The sequence below is a fragment of the Apiospora kogelbergensis genome, assembly GCF_038363985.1.
Source record: "Apiospora kogelbergensis strain CBS 113332 chromosome Unknown utg000005l_segment0_segment0, whole genome shotgun sequence".
Taxonomy (NCBI): Eukaryota; Fungi; Ascomycota; class Sordariomycetes; order Amphisphaeriales; family Apiosporaceae; genus Apiospora; species Apiospora kogelbergensis.
Window position 1 is genome coordinate 2364847 of NW_027117422.1, and position 18643 is coordinate 2383489.

Sequence of the window (18643 nt, forward strand, 5' to 3'; positions counted from 1 at the left end):
ATTCGGCCGGGTGGGGTAGAATGATGTGCTGGAAGTCATGGTGGTCAATCTACTATGCAATGCTGCTGGCTGCATATGTACGTTGCAGTAGGAGTCTGACGACCAAAGCAACACGACTGCTAAATTTGGATCGCTCGTGTCAGCACTAGCAAGGTGCTACCACTACATGTTCTGTCGCGATGGGGCCAGACAATGAGTTGCACACTTTTCTAGTTGGCCGTCATCGGATATGAAAGCGAGAGGCCATCCACTATTTTGTGGTATCGCGGGAGTCGAAGCAAGTCAAGCCGACACTACCAGTCGCTCTTCGCCAACTGCCGTGGCCCAGCCAGCAAGCCAGAAGCTGGCCAGCTTCCTACTACAATCTTGTCTATGTTCGAGGAAAAAAAGAAAAAAGAAGTGTCGGAAGTAAGCGCCGGCAGCGGGGGGAGGGATGCCATGTTAGGGCATCGAGAACCGTCAATGGTTAAGGTTGGCCGGAGACTAATGCGGAAAGACCCTTGTAACCCTGCCGGAACGCCTGCCTTCCGTGCCCATTCGCCTCGGGCCAATCACTTTGTGGCATAGTACGGAATATCACCTTTGCTGTTCTTGATGACTGGGCTCGAGCATTTTCGGCTAAGCTCATAACAAGAGCACCCTGAGACGGTGGTTGCGGCCTTATGCTTGCCCGCAGCAGGTCGAGAGACGCGTCTTCTGCTTGCCGAACCGGCTATTGCCCCCGCAGTAGGTAGATCATAGGAGAAACCCCTCTCACGCAGAGGCTAAGTAAGGAAATGCTAGTACACAGTAAGTTTATGTGCCAGCATCGGTTGGATACCAGATACCGACAGTGCCAGCAGGCGTACAGCATGGAGGATTCGGGGCTCGAAGGCTCCCAAGTGAGGCTCTGCCAACAGTTGATGATGTGCTTTTCTGCGCGCGTCTATCGTCTGGGCTACCCACGCCAATGGCTGAACCTAATCTCCTTTGGTGGAGGGATGTTGAAGCAGATACGGATCAACGTTGGTCCCCCGACTCGTCGGGCATAGTTAGCTAGGGTCGGCCTGGAGCCTAGACCGTTGACAAGATGGACAGGGGGTGCCGCCGGACTTTGTCTTTTTTCCATTTCTCTCTCTCGGGACCGAACAGCACCACGCCAAGGCTGCTGCCCCCTGACCCTGGCACTCTCCTGGTGCTCCAACTCCCTGGGCCCGGGAATTGGGAAAGCACGAAAAAGCTTGGAATAACCACCGAATACCTGTTTGGCCATCGCAAGCTTCCCTCAAAGAAGAAACTTCACGGGGCCCTCTGGAGAGACAGAAAGCACACAACATCGTATGTTCCTCCTTTCTCTCCCCGTGGTACAACCATGACACGAAGCCCACCTGACTAAATTGACAAGCAACACCAACAACAACTGCCGCAGAGACCAGGAATCAAACTAATGCGTCTGGCTTGAGCCATTTTTTGCATCCTTTCTCCTTTTTCTTCCTCATCACTGCCTACTTTAGTACTGGAAGATGCGATGCCCCAAGGCTAAGGACCGCAAACGCCACTAATTAAGATAGTCGATGTCATTTACCGTCTCTTCATACTTATTGACGCAGGCTTATTTCAATGTAAAGACAGAAGTACTCGTTGGTAATCCAGATCCCCGAGACCTGGTCTAGACTTCGAGAACCCAGTGTGTAAGTCCCGTGAGATTGGTACTGCCCGTTTGGCCTCCTGACTCTATTTCTGCGACATACTGCCCGTGTTGAGCGCATAATAACGTATCATGTTGCGCGTGGGGTGTGGTGGTGGGTGGGTGGTCAGACCAAAAACAAGCATGCCGTACCAGATGCTCGGGTTCGTAACACAAATGGCTTTCGATGCACGGCAGCTTGTTCCCCCGGACCAGAACCCTGGGCGTCATCTTCTCTCTGGGAGGATAGAAAAGAACGGAAGAGACATTCCCCAAGGCAGCAACTCCATGTGGACGTACCACTTCTGCTTACGATCCTATTTTGGGACGGACGAGAGAGTCTATCGTCTTGCTGCCACCTTCACCTGCGCCTCTCCTCTTGCCTCTCGAGCGCGCTGTTCCTCGTAGCAAATCGAACGGGGGCAGGCAATATATCGCCACGACGCTTTCGGTAATTTCTGATCAGATTGCTCCCTGCGTCAAGGTGATCTACGGCACTTCATTCACCGCCAAAGTGCTCCTCCGTCTTAGTCTGCTGTGGTTTGTCCACTTATTATGTTGCGATCCAGGGATGCCATGGCAAAAAAGTAAATCGCCTATATATGCTATCGTTTTCTTCGCTTTCGGCTCCAGGCAGGGATATCCCAATCCCACCATCCGTACTATGACTAAATAACTCAGATATCACGGGCGGGTGCTAGAACCAAATCTTGGGCTGCGTCCGTGTGCTAGGGGGCCTGGACCCGACCCAGCGGACTGGGTCAAGCCATGGGATTGGTGTTGGAGCACAGGCACCATGTCGCAGCAGCAGCATCATGATTACACTGGTCTCGGATGACAGATCAGTCGCCTTCGGTGATGCAGCAGGGGCAGGCGGTACGAGATGAGCTGCATGCATTCACTTGCTTCACCCACCCCCGAGAATCCAGGCCAAGTGATGCAATACGAAATAGTGACGAATTCGCCCGGTACCGGGCAAGTATATGAGGGTACGAAGTAGGTACTACTGATGTTGATTTGGTCTAACATGTTTGTCAAGTCTGTGATTGACCCTGCAATTTTAGAGAGGACCGCAGATTCCAACGCGAACATTGCCCGGACACGGAGTTTTGGAATCGTCTACCGCGGCCTACGTACACCGGCACCCTGTTTTTCAGCTGGGTCAACTATCAATCGTCATTAAAAAAAGGCCAGCAGAGCGCGGTAAATAAGGTACTGACTTGCTGACTGGTGTGATTGACTGAGCAGTAGACAGCTGGGAATCCCGACGGGGTGGTTTCGTCCACGCGCCGCCCCGGGGTCGCACCCGCCCTCCAGTGGGATGGAACCTTTTTGGGGACGCTAAATGCATGGATGGTCCCCTAAAAGCATCGATCACATAGTGAGACGCATCTCCGTTTCCTAGACCATTTTCATCATCCAGCAAGCAGCACATGCATGTGTACATTTAATGTGAAAAATGAGAGGCACACAGAGAGGGGGCGGGGGACAAAGCAGACAGGGCGGAAAGACATACTTTGCCTAAGACTGGGAGCTGTGCAAGGTACCGTCCATATCCCTAAGGGGCCCGAATGCCCAGACGCTCGCAAGGAAGCAATATACCGCCAAAGTTGGCAGACGACTTCTAGATATAGTTCTTTGATGATGTGGGTATGCATACAAGCATCAATCGATTTAACAGCTTCCTTCTTCCCTTTTGGTCTTAGTCTGGATGTCGGATGTGACAAGACAAGTCGCGCGAAGGACTGCGAGGAGATACAAACCGACCGACCGGCTCTTGTCCAACAGTCCACAGGACGCTAGGTATATTCCGTCGCGTCTTCGACTTTCTTCCAACCTGGCCTGTCTGCTTGGTCCGACTTGGACGGATGCGACAAGGTCCTTTCCCCCAGGCCATTCACGTAATTGGCCGTCGGCTCGGCATGTACCTGGTTCTTGGGGATAGCATCGTTACACTGCATCTGGTCGGCGAGGTTGTCAAACTGACATGGTCCCCGACGGACCAATTCGGACACTGTTTGCCCATCAACATAGGTTCTGGCTACCCTGTGTCCTCCTTGTTTACATGGTGGTCTTGAGGATCAAGTCGGAAACCACAGCAGATAGCTTCGGCGTAGGAAATGAATCAATGTTCTTAGTGGTGTATTATTGTATGTAGACGTCGGGCCTGGGGAAGGGTCCAGAGCAGTCGAAACAATAGACGGCTCGGCTTGCTCCGCGAAGCCTACGTATTTACATGACCGCTTGACCCGGAGGTCTCGCCATCTTGCTCGGCTTGCAGGCGCTCAAGGGTACTTCTCCCCTTCCCCGCCGCCCACATGTTTCTTTCTGGACATAGGGGCCAGCGAATCGTCGACCAGGTGTGCGCGCGCACATCTCAGCGCAGAATAGACAATTGAACCCTGGTTTTCAGCGGCAGCTAAGCGAGCGGGGTTCCGATGGCGTTCTAGAACCACGTACATTTGCCAAACGATCCTTGCCACCCATCCAGACTGTCGGTTCGTGATGGCTGCAATAAGCCCAGAAGAGGCAGAGAAGGAGCTCAAAGAAGGCATTGGCCACCGTAAGCCCGGGGGTACCATCGCGCGTAGTGCCCGCACATCCATCCCGACTCTGCCAGATTCTTAAGCCTCATAGTATACCAGTTATGTTCGGGTTTCTCAGCACTCGACGCGTGCGCCAGGTTACGGGGCGACCGCCACGGGCAACAGGGGGGAAGACCAAGGCAAGGGGGAATAAGACACATGATTACTGCAAAGGCAGCCATGAGTTGACGAGATGAACCGGAAATGGATTTCCCACTCCGCGTGGCGCGGGAGGTATGAGATACCGGCCAGGCTGCCTCGGCCAGTGAGTGAACTCGATGACACATTTGATGACAGCTAAACCCAAACCAGACGCGTTGAGTTGGCAAAGAAGACGTCCTGCACATGGTTCTGGCTCACTCTAGGGTATCCTGCAAGCGCCGGGCGCGTAATCCGTGTATGTACCGTACCGTAGGACTTCCATCTACTGGCGGTGGGATTTACACGTTCGCAACATCATCTCGCCATCCCCACCCTCCAACTGCATCCTCAACTAGTCTTTCCATTCCGAATGCTTCGCAGACCATGATTGCGATGGCTCGGACTGCCCTCACCTCTTCGACGGTGGCGCCACTATTGAGGGCTCCGCGAAGATGACCCTTGAGCTGCGGGTTCACCTAATTGCATAAGGAGGTTCGCAGTGTCAGTCATTCTCCATGTGGCTCCCTTACGAGTTGTTCAAATCCCAGCTAGTCAGATAGCCTTACGTAGCAGGCCGCAGGCCGAATACTGCGATGTGGTGAAGGAATAGGACTCACATCCTGCGGAATCAGGCCCGCTACCATGACAAAGGACGTCTCTCTCGCTGACAACACCTTTGTGTTACTCAGGAGGTATCCATACACCAATCGCGCTGTGAGACCAAGGTCTTGCGTGCCGGACCTGTCCAGTTTGCCCATGACCCGCCTGGCGATCTTTCCGTAGATGCTATCAAAGAAGGTCTGCCCACGTCCCAAAATCTCGGCTGGAGGGGTCTCGTAGATATCGCGTTGCCGCTCTGTGGGCGAGGGAGTCTCAGGCCCATCGAGGAGCTGGGAGGGCGTGACCTCTCTCAGCGAATACAAAGCATTGATGGTCTGTTGTCGTTTTAGTATGAAATGTTCCCGGTGCCGTTGTTCTGCGCTCTACTGTATCGAGGCTACTGCACTGGAGGACCAACTCACCTTGGGCACGCCGCTGATAGCAGAGGCTTTAATCAGTGCCTCCCTCATCCGCCGGAGAACGAAAAGGCTGTCGCCCTCGCCACACTGATCTACCTCGTACTTGTAGACATCTCTGATGCCATGGGGCTGGTTTAGCACCGATAGTGCAGTTGCCACGACCAAGTACCAGCAGTGAGGAGGCACGTTGGGATGGTTGCTCAGGTTTGCGAGGACCTTGGCTGCGATGACAGATGGGCCGAGTTTATTTGGTGGCATGTCGATGATCGATGATCGGGGGAAGAAGAAACTGGGTTCCATTCAAAACGCCGCACGGGTGACTAACCCACAACCTACATATATATCTTTCTTTTGCACTGGAATGCTACTGCTGACATGATAAGACTCCATGCTTAGAGTGAAGAAAGCCGGCATCATCGGGGATCATTGCTTGCATAATCCGTTCCGTCGCCCGTCACGGAGTTTCGGGACAAGGTCACGTGTCCACTTCTTTCCAGTAGGCTGGCCGGTGCCTGCGTCATTCGCATCCCGCGCGCGCTGACGGAACCAAACGTGGCCTCAGAACGAGCCGGGTGCTGCATCAAACGATAGTCAATCGTTTGCTCTCAACCAAACCACCCCATTTCTCCATTGCAGAAGATGGGCACCTGACTGCCGCCCTTCATCCCCTTCCATCCTAGTAGGACTTCGATAGCCCTTGCTTATTCCCCACGAGAAAAGAGAGAGGCTTTGGCAACCATGAGGATCCTCTGGTATGCTGGGGTAAGCTAGCCCACACCATGCAGCTTGCAGCTTGCAGCCTCGTCCATGGAGCTTCCAACTGACATTCGCACCGCAGGCTTCGACGGCGCTCGCCGTCGGCGTGACCACCTATGCCTTCCAACAGAGGGCCAATTTCTATTCGGCCATGGTATACCTGTCGCAAAACAACCTGAGCTTGATGGTGAGTCCGCCCGAAACACGCTCGTGATCGGCGTCCCGCGCCGCCGTCGTGATGGATGCAATGCTGACCCGCCGGCCACGACAGATTCTCATCAATGTCATCCTCCTAATGTACGGCACCTTCGTCTACAGTCTACAGAGACTATGCTACGGCCAACTGCGACCCACCGAAGTCGAGCAGCTCTACGAGAAGGCATGGTTCGCAGTCACCGAGACCTGCTTGGCCATGACGATATTTCGAGAAGAGGTCGGCGCATGGTTTCTTGTCATGTTCACCGCGCTGGTGACCGGAAAGGTATGGCAATGGATCGGCGAAGGACGAGTCGAGGTTCTCGAGCAACAACCACCTGCCAACCCTCGACTGTTCCACACGCGACTTAGCATTTCCCTCGTATTCAGCATTGTATATGACACATGGCTGTTTTCATATGCCGTTAATACCGTCATTCAACAAGCCCGCCCGAACATGATGGTCATGTTTCTATTCGAATTCGCCATTCTGACGACCGACTCGTTCCGTACCGCGCTTCGATATATCCTTTCGCTGGTGGAGACGAGCATCACCAAGAAGCAGACGCAGCAGCGACTGGAAGAAAGACGCAAACAGGTTCGCGACCAACGGACGGAGATTCTAAGACTCCGTGAATCGGGCGATGCTGCCGAGGCAGAGGCGGCGAACCAACAGGAGTTGCCAGACGAAGAAGACATCGACGAAATGGACATCGAGGTCCCCGGATGGGAGACCAAGGGACAGTGGATCCTCAGTCTAGAACTCGTCGCAGGTAAGCAAACATACCTATCGGACGGAGTTCCAAGAACGAAGTCACTAATATTGGTATAGACTTTGTCAAGCTTGGGGTTTATGCGGCATTCTTCGCCGTTCTCATGATGTTCTACGGCTTGCCCATTCATATTATGAGGGACTTGTTCATGACGACGAGATCGTTCCTGAAGAGGTTGAGTGCCCTTATCCGCTATCGAAAGGCCCTGCAGGATATGAATAAGTACCCTGATGCCACCGAGGAAGAGCTGGGTCGCGAGAATACGTGTATCATCTGCAGAGAGGACATGAGGCCCTGGGACCCCAGCGTTGCTGGAGCGGTTGAGCGGTCACGCCCAAAGAAGCTGCCCTGTGGGCACATCTTACATTTTGGCTGTCTCAAGAGCTGGCTGGAGAGACAACAAGTATGTCCCACTTGTAGACGCTCTGTTGTTATGGATGGCGGAGCGCCGAACGGCCACGCTGCTGCTCCAAATGCGGCTGGTCAGCAACCAGTGCCTGGACAACCTGGCGCCAACAACGGCGGAGCGAACGGTAATCAACCTGGGCAAGGGCGGCCAGGCGGCATGCGTATGTTTCAGCTTGGTCCGTTACGGCTGGGGTTTGCTCAGGGCAATCCCCAGAACCTTCAAGAGATCGCACAACGATTTGGCATGCCGTTGGATGGTGTTAATGCGCCAGCTCCGCCTATGCCTCCCGCAGGCGCAGCCATTCCAGTACCCGTGGCGGCACCTGTCGTACCACAACCGCCACATGAAGCTGCGGCAAACACAGGCAGGACCGACGATATGAGCGCACAACTTCGGGACATTGCACACCGGTTACAACAGGAGATGCAGTCATTACAGGTGGCGCAAGCTGAGTTACAGACATTGTATGCAATGAGGGCGGAGCTTAATCGGCTACGGCAGCTACAGCATCACACATCGAATATGCACATGCCCGCACAGAACGATGCTCCCCAGGGAGTTCCGAACCTGCATGTTCCTTTCCCGGCACAGATGCCGGCCCATCAACCCCTAACTCCCTTCCCTGTTATGCCACAAATGGCACAATTCCAATATCCTCCTCGAATAGGCACGCCTTCAGTCACTAGGCACGCTGCTGGCTCATGGTCGACCACAATTCCTGCTGGCAGCCCCGACCTGCCAGAAGGCGTTGTCATTCCGCAAGGTTGGACACTCATGCCGCTACAACGGGTCGATCCCCAGGCTCAGCCTTCCATGTCCCAGATGACAGTACCCCAGGCAGAAACAGTGGATTTATCACAGCAAGGGCTCAACTTGGGCACAGCAGGAGCTACGTCGGCCCCCGGCGAACGCCCTCTGTCCACGTCAGCTGATTCTTCGACAGCTCAAATCCATCAGGGAGCCGGTTCAGCCACATCTGCGGAACAAAATCGTGCGCGTACAGAGCCTCCTGTAGTAGCTGCCCCGCAACCTCTAGCACCGAACTGGGGCGGCGCTGCGCAATTGTTCTCAAACAACACGCCTTCTTCGTCGAGTCTGTTCCCCGGAAGCAGTACTGACCGAAGCTCAAGGCCAAATTCTACAGATGGCGGTCACTCGGATCATGAGCAGCAGCAACCGCCGCCGCAAGAAGAGTCGTCCCCGTCGAAAAGCCCTGATAAAGGCAAGGCCAAATCTGTGACCATTGAGGATGCGGAGGATGCGGAAGACGACCCTTGATTCGGGACAAGTAGTGCGATGACCACCACGCTAGTAGTAAATATATTTTACGGTCAGATTACTGGGCTTAGTTGCTACTCCCATGTGGGCGAGTCTACGAATGATCAGGGCAAAAGGACCCCCAGCTATGTGCATGCGTCGTTCTGCAATTTTCGCTTCATGAGCAAAGTCTTTGTAGTCTTCTGAAGTGCTTAGTAGAATAAGAAGAAGAGAAAGGCTAGCTTCGTGTACTTCAAGAGTGGTGCCCGGAGGTCGTTCATCGGCTGCTGTGTCTTGCTAGCACTGACCACGTTTCCACGCCATATGACACTGCTAAGGAATGCCTACCAACTTGATAGGCCCCTTCTCTGCGAATCCATTTCGCTACACTCAGTATATTATGATGGACCAGAGAGGCTAAAGAAGTAGGGAATGTCTACTACCTGTACCAGTGTAAGTGGCAACTCCGCCCCCCTTGACGGGCCTACATATCATATGATAGCAATAGTATGGTGATATAAGCTTACCATCGCGGCGTAAATAGGAGATTAGCAATTGGTATGGGAGGGATAAAGGGTCTGGAACATGCTTCTCGCCTTACTCCCCGTCGGGGAAAAGAGATTCGCTGTTACATTCCATCTGCTATCCGGTCAGCACTACTGGTGAAGAGGTGGCTCGTTAGGGAAATCATTCCATTATCGTCGTATGTACATCTTGTGTCAGCATCTCTCCACGTTTCCATCAAAGTGTCATATCAATGGCCAAGATCCGGTGCTACCCTACCATATCTAGGTCTACGTTGGACCCCTAGGAACAACCTTGAAGGGCAAAGGCGGTCAATGGGAGGAACCAACAAGCATCGAGCACACCTATCTCGCTTACATGCCTACACAAACGTGTGTGGCCTCACTAACCAAGCCAAAAAGTCAGTCGCGTATGCATGTACCTACATGCAGCCAGCTGCAGCCCTATGAACCCGACTAGCTGGATAAGGGGTGTGTGTAGTGGTAGTAGGTTAGGGGCTAGGGGCATGTCTTCCACATAATAATTTTGTTTTGCGTAAGCACACACGCACGCACGCACGCACGCACACATCCATGCCTATATTTCGGAGGATCCTCCGAAACGGGTCTCTTGATGTCTTTATGACTAGACTAATCAGCGAAGCCCCCTTCACCACCAGAACGAATTAGCAATGCCGCCCCCGTCTCTTCCGAAATGGCCCAGAAACCAGATGACACTCATCGGAGGAAGATAGAAGAACAAGAAGACTAACTTGCTGTAAGCCTTGCTTCGTAAGACTAGGGAAACCATGTGCACGCAAGGATAACGGAGGGGTCTTGTGCCCGTTTCGCAGATAGTTGTTATGAATCCCTAGTTCGTTTATTTATCACCGGATTGCTCATTCCATGGTTGGCTGTGTGCTCGCCACCCACGTGGGGTGCTGACGGGTTGGCCGGCTTACTTAGGTTATAAGGACACGATGGCGGTGGAGGAGACACAGCCTCGGGGCATGCAACACGCATACACACACACACACACACACACAAAGGGGGTGGTGTATTCGTGCATTGAGGCTCTTATGTGTTCTGACACACACACAACTTATTCTGTCCTGCGGGTGCCTGCTGTCCACCGAGGTGAAGCAGGAAGAGGTGAAATTACTTTTCTGCTCACCGTGTCCACGTGCGACGTTTCGTTTTCTGCCTGGTGACTAATTCCATAAGACAATTCTCGGTTACCAAGAGCCCGTCATTTTGATACATTGCGAGGATTTCGCTTCGGAGCAGCATATTCCAGATCACAAGTCACGTACGGTTTCTAGCTAACATCTGATGATTGATGATGCTCGATTTTTGTATGCTATGAGAATGGTGATGATAGTAGTGGTGCTAACAATAGTGAAGACAACAATGAGGGGAAGTATGGGTATAAGGGGGTATTCGCTACAATTCAAATTCATATGCCACCGCTACCTCTTCAGATACAAGCCCTGGGGAAAATCCTGTCCACTAAAGGCCTGCCCGACCTGCCAGACCTGCCCGACCGTACATGCAATAAAACAGCCCCTCCGCCCAAATGCAACATAGATAAGAAAATGCGTGTGAAAATGCAAGATGCCCCGTAAATCATCCCGAACTCCTAATACATGCATGCCATATTAACCCCAATGGCCACAGAGGTGTTTCTGCGTATACCAGCCCGATGTACACCTTATACATGAATGAAACTTGTTACTCCTTGACGGGCAGTATGAACCGCACCTTCTTGACGGGCTTTGCAGCCGGGATGTTTATGGGTTGTGTCTTATGAGATTCTTCCAGATCCTTGACGCTGAGCCCTAGCTCGCTCATCGTCTCCTTTTCGGGCTCCTCGTCGATGGCCCAGACATCGGGACTGGGCTCACGCCAAGAGTGCCGCCGGGGGAGATCGAAGCTGCGTGTGCGGCCTGGGAATGCGCGGCGTGGGGGCGGAGAGAACCGCTTCGCTGGCCTGCCTCTTGGAGAGCCGACGTGGAAAGAAGTCGTTGAGAGAAATTCCTCCCTGTTCGTGTTGGCTTGCGACGTCGAAGTGGTAGACTTGAGCCTGTCGAAGCCGAAGTCGGGGAAACTGAAAGAAGAACTCTTTGATGGTTGGAAGCGGATATAGTCCTCGTCGTCGTCACTGTCGGCGTTGTCGTCGAGTATGGCACACTCGTTCTTGCTCCTCGGCTTGTATCGCTTGAGGCCATCTAGAGTCGATGGGCTTATACTGCGAACAATTTCCTGAGGCCGAGATGAGTCCTCGATCCCTGCGTCGAAATCGAAGTCAAACTCGAGATCCTCTTCCCGGGGCGTTGCTGGCGTCAAGAAGTACGTCAAGGGGTTCCTCTGCAGAAGAGGCAGGTCGAACTCGTCGTCGTCTGTCGAGGCGTCCTCGTCCAGCAACGGTGGGGAGCGGCTGGTGAAGGACGGAGGATATGAACCCAGCCGGGATATGGCAAGAGAGCCCGTGTGTCGCACAGGCATGGCTGGGGAGTGAAGTCTGTTGAGTAACAGAAGAGAGGAGAGGGTGCGGTTGTGTGAGAGTGTGTGTGAGAGATCAGGATGGGGGAAATATCGTGATGCTGGTTGGCATTCCGTCTGCTCTTATTTGTCTTTGGATATCAAGAAAGTGACTTATACCCAAGCCTTTCGATTAAAGCGGGCTTCAACGGCGACCAGGGAGTGGGTTGGCGCCGGCTCAACTTAGAGTGGCCGAAGGGAAGGAAAAGAAGAAAGCCGGTGAAATCCTCCCGAGTACAAAGTGATAGGTCGCGAGAAACAAGCGTCGTATCAAAGCGAGTGAAGGAGCAGCGGCGACACCGCCTCTTGATATATAGTGTCGCAACGAACACAGTGGTGCTCGAGGAGGAGACTAGCCGCCCCCTAGTAAGCTGCCTAGTCATGGCCCAATCGAAGAGGCTGCCTTGTGAGGTGACAGGCTGAGAAAGGAGGGTGGTCATGAACCGCCATCCAGCTCCATTAATCCTTGGAAAGATTGACATTTCCCAAATTGCGGGGACGCCTCAGCACCCGCGTAACCTGTCTCGCAAACAGGGAAGCAGAGTGAATCACCTAGGCTGGGGGCTCAGCAGGCAGTCGATATACCAGACTATCGACTGCCCGGAGCCGAATCACGCGTCGACCCAGGGTGGATAAAGAGGGAAGTTGGTGCTGAGTGAGGGAGTGAGGGAGTGTGCGTGCGTGCGTGTGTGTGTGTGTGTGTGTGTGTGTGTGTGTGGGAAGCAAAACAGGAAGAATCGGATACGAAGCCACCATGGCAAAGCTCCAAAGTGCCCTTCAGCGCAGTTGCGTTATGTGATGTTTGCTCGCCCACATCCGAAGCTACCAACCTAAGACACTTTGGGGGAGGAGGGGGAGGCTGCACACCCTCTTGGGCGCGGTTGACGGGGGACAGCTGACCACAAAGTGCTACTACGCTTTGATTCTGCCGAGCCTGCCGTGGCACAAGGCGACCGCAGACTCCATCGCAACTCCACGAGGCTGGTGAATAGTCATACTTGGTAGGAACTGTTTGAGGTGACTTGCCGTGACGATCGGCCAAAACGTATGCATCGTACCTTGCATTGTGCGGCCCCGAGGCGCTGAGTCTCCTATAGGCTGCCCAACTGACCCCACGGGTGAAGCTGAGCTGGGGGAGTGAGTGATTTGCATCTTCCTCCACCCCCTCGACTCGCATTAACTTCCTTGGAACGCGAAGGAAAAGATTAGAGAATACGGTGTATGATCAATCAACCCTTCATTAAGTTGTATGTAACCTGTGGAATTTATCGAACCACCTAGTCAGGGAATTCATTAGTTCCGGCGGTCACGAAGGCGCGGTGCTTGGAATCAGCTGCCTAGCCGAATACGTGATGGCTGTGGTAAGCTGGCGGTCTTGTTGCTCATAACCCGAGGGATTCGTATGGTTTGTTTTGTCATCAGTGAAGTCATGGAAGCCAGCCAGTCACATATCGCAAAGATGGAATGTCGTCGGTTGAGCATTACGCGGGAGGAGGACTGACTCGACAAAGAGCCAAACAAATCGTCCCGCACTCGTCCGAATCACCGTTTTGGTCGACGTGCAGCTGTCGGCCGAGGGGGGCTGATCTGCTTGAGGACTAGCACACACATTTCCCAATGAACCCTTAAGACGATCGACAGCAACAGCCGGTTTAGCTTCCAGCACATGCCTATCGCATCCAAGCAAAAATAGCGGGATTGGCACTAGCATCTTATCGCGAGGTGTGTGTCAGTCTATCAGATGACAAGAGGCTCACATCCCTCGCCTTCCCGTCTGGTATCCATTTGATTTTGGAATTCACCGCAATGTAACCCAACTGCCAACCTATCATCACGCCCACCAGGCAGCGGGGTCAATATTACAGACATCAATGCAAAGAGGAAGAGGAAAACCCCTGCCATCGGCCCTGCCATCGGCACCGCTTCTACAGTAGAGTAGGGAAACGACGGTGAGCGCTCCCTTCGTTCCTCTGAATCCTGCCTTCTTGAGACTGAGACTTGGGATGGAGTCAATCTGGGAGGCAGGTCTGGCAGTTTAGCGTTCTTGGGCGGTCGCTAGTCCGCCTGAAACTTGGTTCAGCATCGCTGTAGAGTTGGAACAAGCGCTGTTCAGTTGCGGGGACTCGCACCCACAGCTTTTTCGGTTTTTTCTTTCTTCTTGCATGTAGGCCTACTTGCATGGCTTCATAGCAGAGCGGAGCTTGGGCAGCCTTCTTTTCATACCTGATTCTCGGGGAATGTGATATGTTATTCCCCCTTCTTCTCCATGACAGGCGACTTTGCGATGCCCGCTTCACTTCGGGCTGAGCGGGGGATTTTCCTGTCAGAGACGGTCAATGCTGTGATGACCGTGCCCAACTCCGTCAAAGTGGGACGGTCCAGTGGACTGTCGGAGATCTGACGATGATCGATCAGAGAGAACCGTGGGTTTCAGTAAGCGCTGTCAAGTTCGTGGTCCGTGTCAAAGAAACGGGCTGCAACCATATTGATTCTTGCCCACCTAGGCCTGATCCACTCACAGAAATGGGTCGCAGGAATATGGCGACAATGGCCACCGCATACCGCGGTGAGGCTACAAAAGCTTCTAGCTCCCGCAGTCTCTAGGATAAGTCCAATAAAGCCGCGGGCTAGTGATGGCTCGATCTTCACATTCCTCATGTCCTCTGCTACTATACATTAGCATTGGGTTTCGGCTGAATTGTTTGTCAACAACGTTGCCTGAGAGTCCAGCATGCTTGGGTATGAGAGGACCATGTCGGACACCCTGGTGCAGCCGCTCTATTCGGCGCTGATCGTGCTGTTGTGTTCCAAAGTGTACGGCGTCATATGCCGAGGCCGTTGGTGAGGTTGTTCATGGGCAGCTTTCGGCATTCCGACTCCAACTCCCATGCCCGTCTTCCAGACGGTGATGCCGGAGAGGAATTGTCCAAACAAGACGAGACTAATAGCACGGAGAGGGACTCGTTCCCATCTGTACAGGTCTGTGTTGGGCGGCCCGTTGGTTGTCCGAGGAGGGAACCACAGGCACTGGCTAACGATATAAGCCTGAACCATGTCACGCTATTTTCGACGGCCAGAACTGTCAAGTTCCAGCCCATAGCAGCCAACGAACCACGCGGAAGAAATCGGTCGCACGTTATCGTGGACAGAAAGGAACGGCTCGGAGTTTGGCCCAGCCTGTACGTCATATTGGCAAGGGACAAGGGACGGGAGGCTGAAGAAGGTGGCATTCCACAGGTTGACAGCTGCGTAGGTGCTGTTTCGCAGATTGCTGAACCGCCTCCAAGTGACCTTATGGCTGATCTTTGGCATAGGGTCTCGATAAGATGGGGCTGATCGGAAATCATCACGGTTTCCAACATCGGGTCGGTCTACCCAGCTGACTCCTTCCTTTTCCACGACAACTTCCCATGTCTACTATGACGTCGTTTGTGCGATCATGCTTCTTTTTCTTGCTACTCTTGGTGCTCTAGCCTAGGTAGTGATCAATTAGAGGTAATTGGGGTTACGCAATGACTCGTCTGACTTTAATTACAGATAGGACGAGGATATCGCATTAGGTCGATATTGTCTTTGGTCGCCGTTTGTTATCCAGATAGGGATGTGCTGTCTGAGGTAGGCTATCCGAACGCGAACTTGGAAGTGGACTGCTAAATACTCACTTAGGCTCAAGAAAGACATCCCCAGCGGGTTTCCACGTTGTCATGTTGCAATAGGTCGCAGAGATCTACTTCATGTGTCTCTGGGTATGGGCCCGATCTGTTTGCGAACTGCACTATCAAGGTACCGAGACTTGTTGGTTTGATGCAGTGTATCAAGGTACCGAGACTTGTTGGTTTGATGCAGTGGTGTCAAATTTCTGGTATTTGGGGCAGAAGCATGTCTCACACCATTGTGTACTGCGTTTGACTGCCGAGTCAACTTTGTATGGCTTCATAAGTTTGAATCTTATCTTGCCCCCCTAGGAAAGCTTTTCGAAAACAAAGTGGACACCTCTTCGATGACGATGAAGGCCGATGACGGTGCATGATGGATCACTGGCCGGCTACCCAATAACCAGTGTGTGCAAAGGCCAATAGCCGTTGGGGAAGGTCAAGGCTTCGCCCCGAGCAGCGCTGAGCGTACCGGTCGACGGTATTCCATTTGCGAAACTCGACCACAGAAGCAGTGGCGGATTTATATGCCCCCCCATACGGACTGTGTTCTTGGATCGGCTGAGGCGAGGTGGCTCATTCAATATGCGCATCTCTGCTGGAAGGAGGCATGACGGAAGGGAACTGTCCACCCAATTGCCTCGACTATAATAATCTAACAATATTCGGGTGTGATAATTCATCGACAGAAGAGCTGCACTGCATCGTGCCTCCCCCTCAGATCATTGCGATGAAAGTGCGAGTCGAGAGCCTTCGATTCCGGTTCGCAGACGAGGTATTGCAACAGCACTCCTGATGCACGCTGACCTCATGTGACCACCCCTGGTTGCTGTTTTTCTCGACCAGCGACAGGTACGGCTACCGAGATCCATGCGAGGTTTACTTCAAATACTGATCTAAATATCCGGTCCCGCTTTCATCGTAGCGTCCTCATACGGGCCATTGTTATCTGGTTAGGACAAATCACTGAAGCGTTGGTCGCCCTATAGCGATTCGGATTGGGCCAGGAAAACACGACGCCTCGGACATGCCATTGAGGGGGTTTCTCTCCCTGGAGCTCAAAAACGGCCTAGAATGTCTGTTTAGCTTCGTGGATTAATGCCATGATGAGCTCGACAGTCTTGCCAGAAGTCGTACCTGTGTTCAACAAGCGTGTAAGCGCCATAACGGTTCCCCATTGTAAGTGGGGTGGGTGGCAGGCACACACGGAGCTGGCGATGTTTAGAGCAGTGGCTGTGGCCGGTAGTATATTGCTTCCTTCAACCCATTGCAGCCTCACACCGCTCTTTCTACCCAGGCCATCCCAGCGTGCTACCGGTTCTGACTCTGCGGGAGAAAATGGCACAAGTACAGTATGCACATGTTCTCATGGCTCATTGTTACTCGGTGTTCTTGGCCCGACAAGTCCTATCGGATGAGTTAGAGCAATCCCGACGTCCAAATTCCTACTGGCCCAATGGCCAAGCGCCATAGCTAACGAAGCATCTAGGCATCTCGTTCGCAGCAGAACACAACAGCTATGTTAGAATCCAACCACAAGACGATCCTACGCAATTTTCTTCTTCTTCAGTAGTCCCCCGCAGCAAGGGCTGCTGCAAACAAGCCGCTTGGCGTCCATCGACATTTTGGTGCTGCTAGCCCACAACGTGCAGATGGATAGGCGGGAAAAGACAATGATCGTCCCTTTCGACTTTTGTCGAATCCTTGCGCCTGCGTCAATGCTCTGCATCTTCAGTAGGTATTTCTCCATGGATTATGGAGTATGTGTGGCCGGCCTTCGCCAGTGGAGCCTACTGTCGTGACTTACTATGGTACCCAAAACGGGTCACAGAAGGCCAAAGACTTCGTGCGCCGTACGGAGCACTCAACTATGTATTACGAACTACTCCAGGCCTGCGGGTATATTTGGCTGTTGTATAGTCGTCGACGACTTCTTCTAGACTCTACATATACGCTTGCTGCTGAATACCGAACCACTATTGTAGGGCGCTCGATCGCTAGAGCCAGTCCAGTATATCTTGGGCAGATGGCGTGCAGAACACGCGGCTTCTCGGTGCCAGCCCGGAGTCCAGCCCAAGTCCTTCCATAGCAAACACACAGAAGGATTGCTACGCCTCAAGGTTAGATTGGTGGCATGCGGCCGTTGACAACCTCACAACGCCTCACCGCAGCGGGGTGTTGGCTCAATAGCTTTATCGAGCAAAGCATTCGGGCTGCGCTTCGTTGGGTCATTGACGTGGTGTGCATCGAGCATATTCTTCTCAACTAGATGCTCGGATCAATGATCTCAAACATGGCCCGGCCCCGACAACTATCGTCCCGCACTGCACGGCAAGCACTGTCGAAATTACCTCTGTATGGCGTATTGGTAGTGTTCGGTGACTGGTACATCACATCTGCATGTGCCGTGCTTTATTATACTAGGGGCGATGCAAGTTTGTACACGATCCGAGCTGCGCGCCCCATGCTCATGATCTATTATTCTGTATATTGGGAGGTTGGTGTTTCGACTATACTGCAGTGACAGCGTTCCGGTCTCCACAGTGAGCAGCTATACGATGGCTGGATCCGTCGCGATGACGAACTGTTTACTCTGGGCAAGGGACTCTGCTTAAGTGTATACAGGTTCCAAGCAGTCTGAGTCAGTCGAACCAGAATGTTCTCACGAAACGCCCCAATGATGGAAGTTCACGGCTTCGGTTCAATGCAAGACTTCTGCAGGCATGGGAACAAAGACCCAATAATAATTGGCCATCTGGGGTAAGGGTGTGTTGGCATTGGCTGTCCCTGTCTGCCGTTCGCTCGACGAGCATTGATACCGGTCGCCTTGTCTGCACACTCTGCGATCCGGCATCGTCATCGCAATTTTCCCAGAGCCGTCAGTTGGACCAAACTGCCCGTTTGTTTATTAGTCCTTATCTCAAGGTTTCGAAAAGAGGTTATCCGCAACGGAGGAATTTTGTTCTTGGTGCTCCCTGGAGACTCGGGGGTACCAGTCGAGCTTGGTTATCGTAAGACTTGAATGATTGGTATTCCTTGACAGACACTCGATTGACAAGTGCCGAATTGGTACCCAAGCGACACATACCAGTAGTCGGGCACGAAACAGCGGCGCCTACCAGAAGCCAGAAGGGCACTTTGCCAC

At 53.0% G+C, this 18643-nt stretch overlaps 3 protein-coding genes across 3 annotated transcripts; 1 reads left to right on the top strand and 2 right to left on the bottom strand.

Moving 5' to 3' along the window:
- Nucleotides 1–4691: 4691 nt before the first annotated feature.
- On the bottom strand, nucleotides 4692–5669 carry PG998_007364 (uncharacterized protein; the record flags this gene model as incomplete). Its single annotated transcript, XM_066874180.1, has 3 exons — nucleotides 4692–4868; nucleotides 5010–5327; nucleotides 5415–5669. The coding sequence occupies 3 exons, from the start codon at nucleotides 5667–5669 to the stop codon at nucleotides 4692–4694; spliced, it is 750 nt and encodes a 249-aa protein (XP_066730125.1).
- A 458-nt stretch (nucleotides 5670–6127) lies between these two features.
- Nucleotides 6128–8822, top strand: PG998_007365 (uncharacterized protein; the record flags this gene model as incomplete). The annotated part of the gene is made up of 4 exons (XM_066874181.1): nucleotides 6128–6173; nucleotides 6250–6354; nucleotides 6439–7135; nucleotides 7195–8822. The coding sequence occupies exons 1-4, from the start codon at nucleotides 6150–6152 to the stop codon at nucleotides 8820–8822; spliced, it is 2454 nt and encodes an 817-aa protein (XP_066730126.1). The 5' UTR covers nucleotides 6128–6149.
- Nucleotides 8823–11035: 2213 nt separating this feature from the next.
- On the bottom strand, nucleotides 11036–11809 carry PG998_007366 (uncharacterized protein; the record flags this gene model as incomplete). Its single annotated transcript, XM_066874182.1, has 1 exon — nucleotides 11036–11809. One exon carries the CDS (start codon nucleotides 11807–11809, stop codon nucleotides 11036–11038), a length of 774 nt encoding a protein of 257 aa, XP_066730127.1.
- Nucleotides 11810–18643: the final 6834 nt, after the last annotated feature.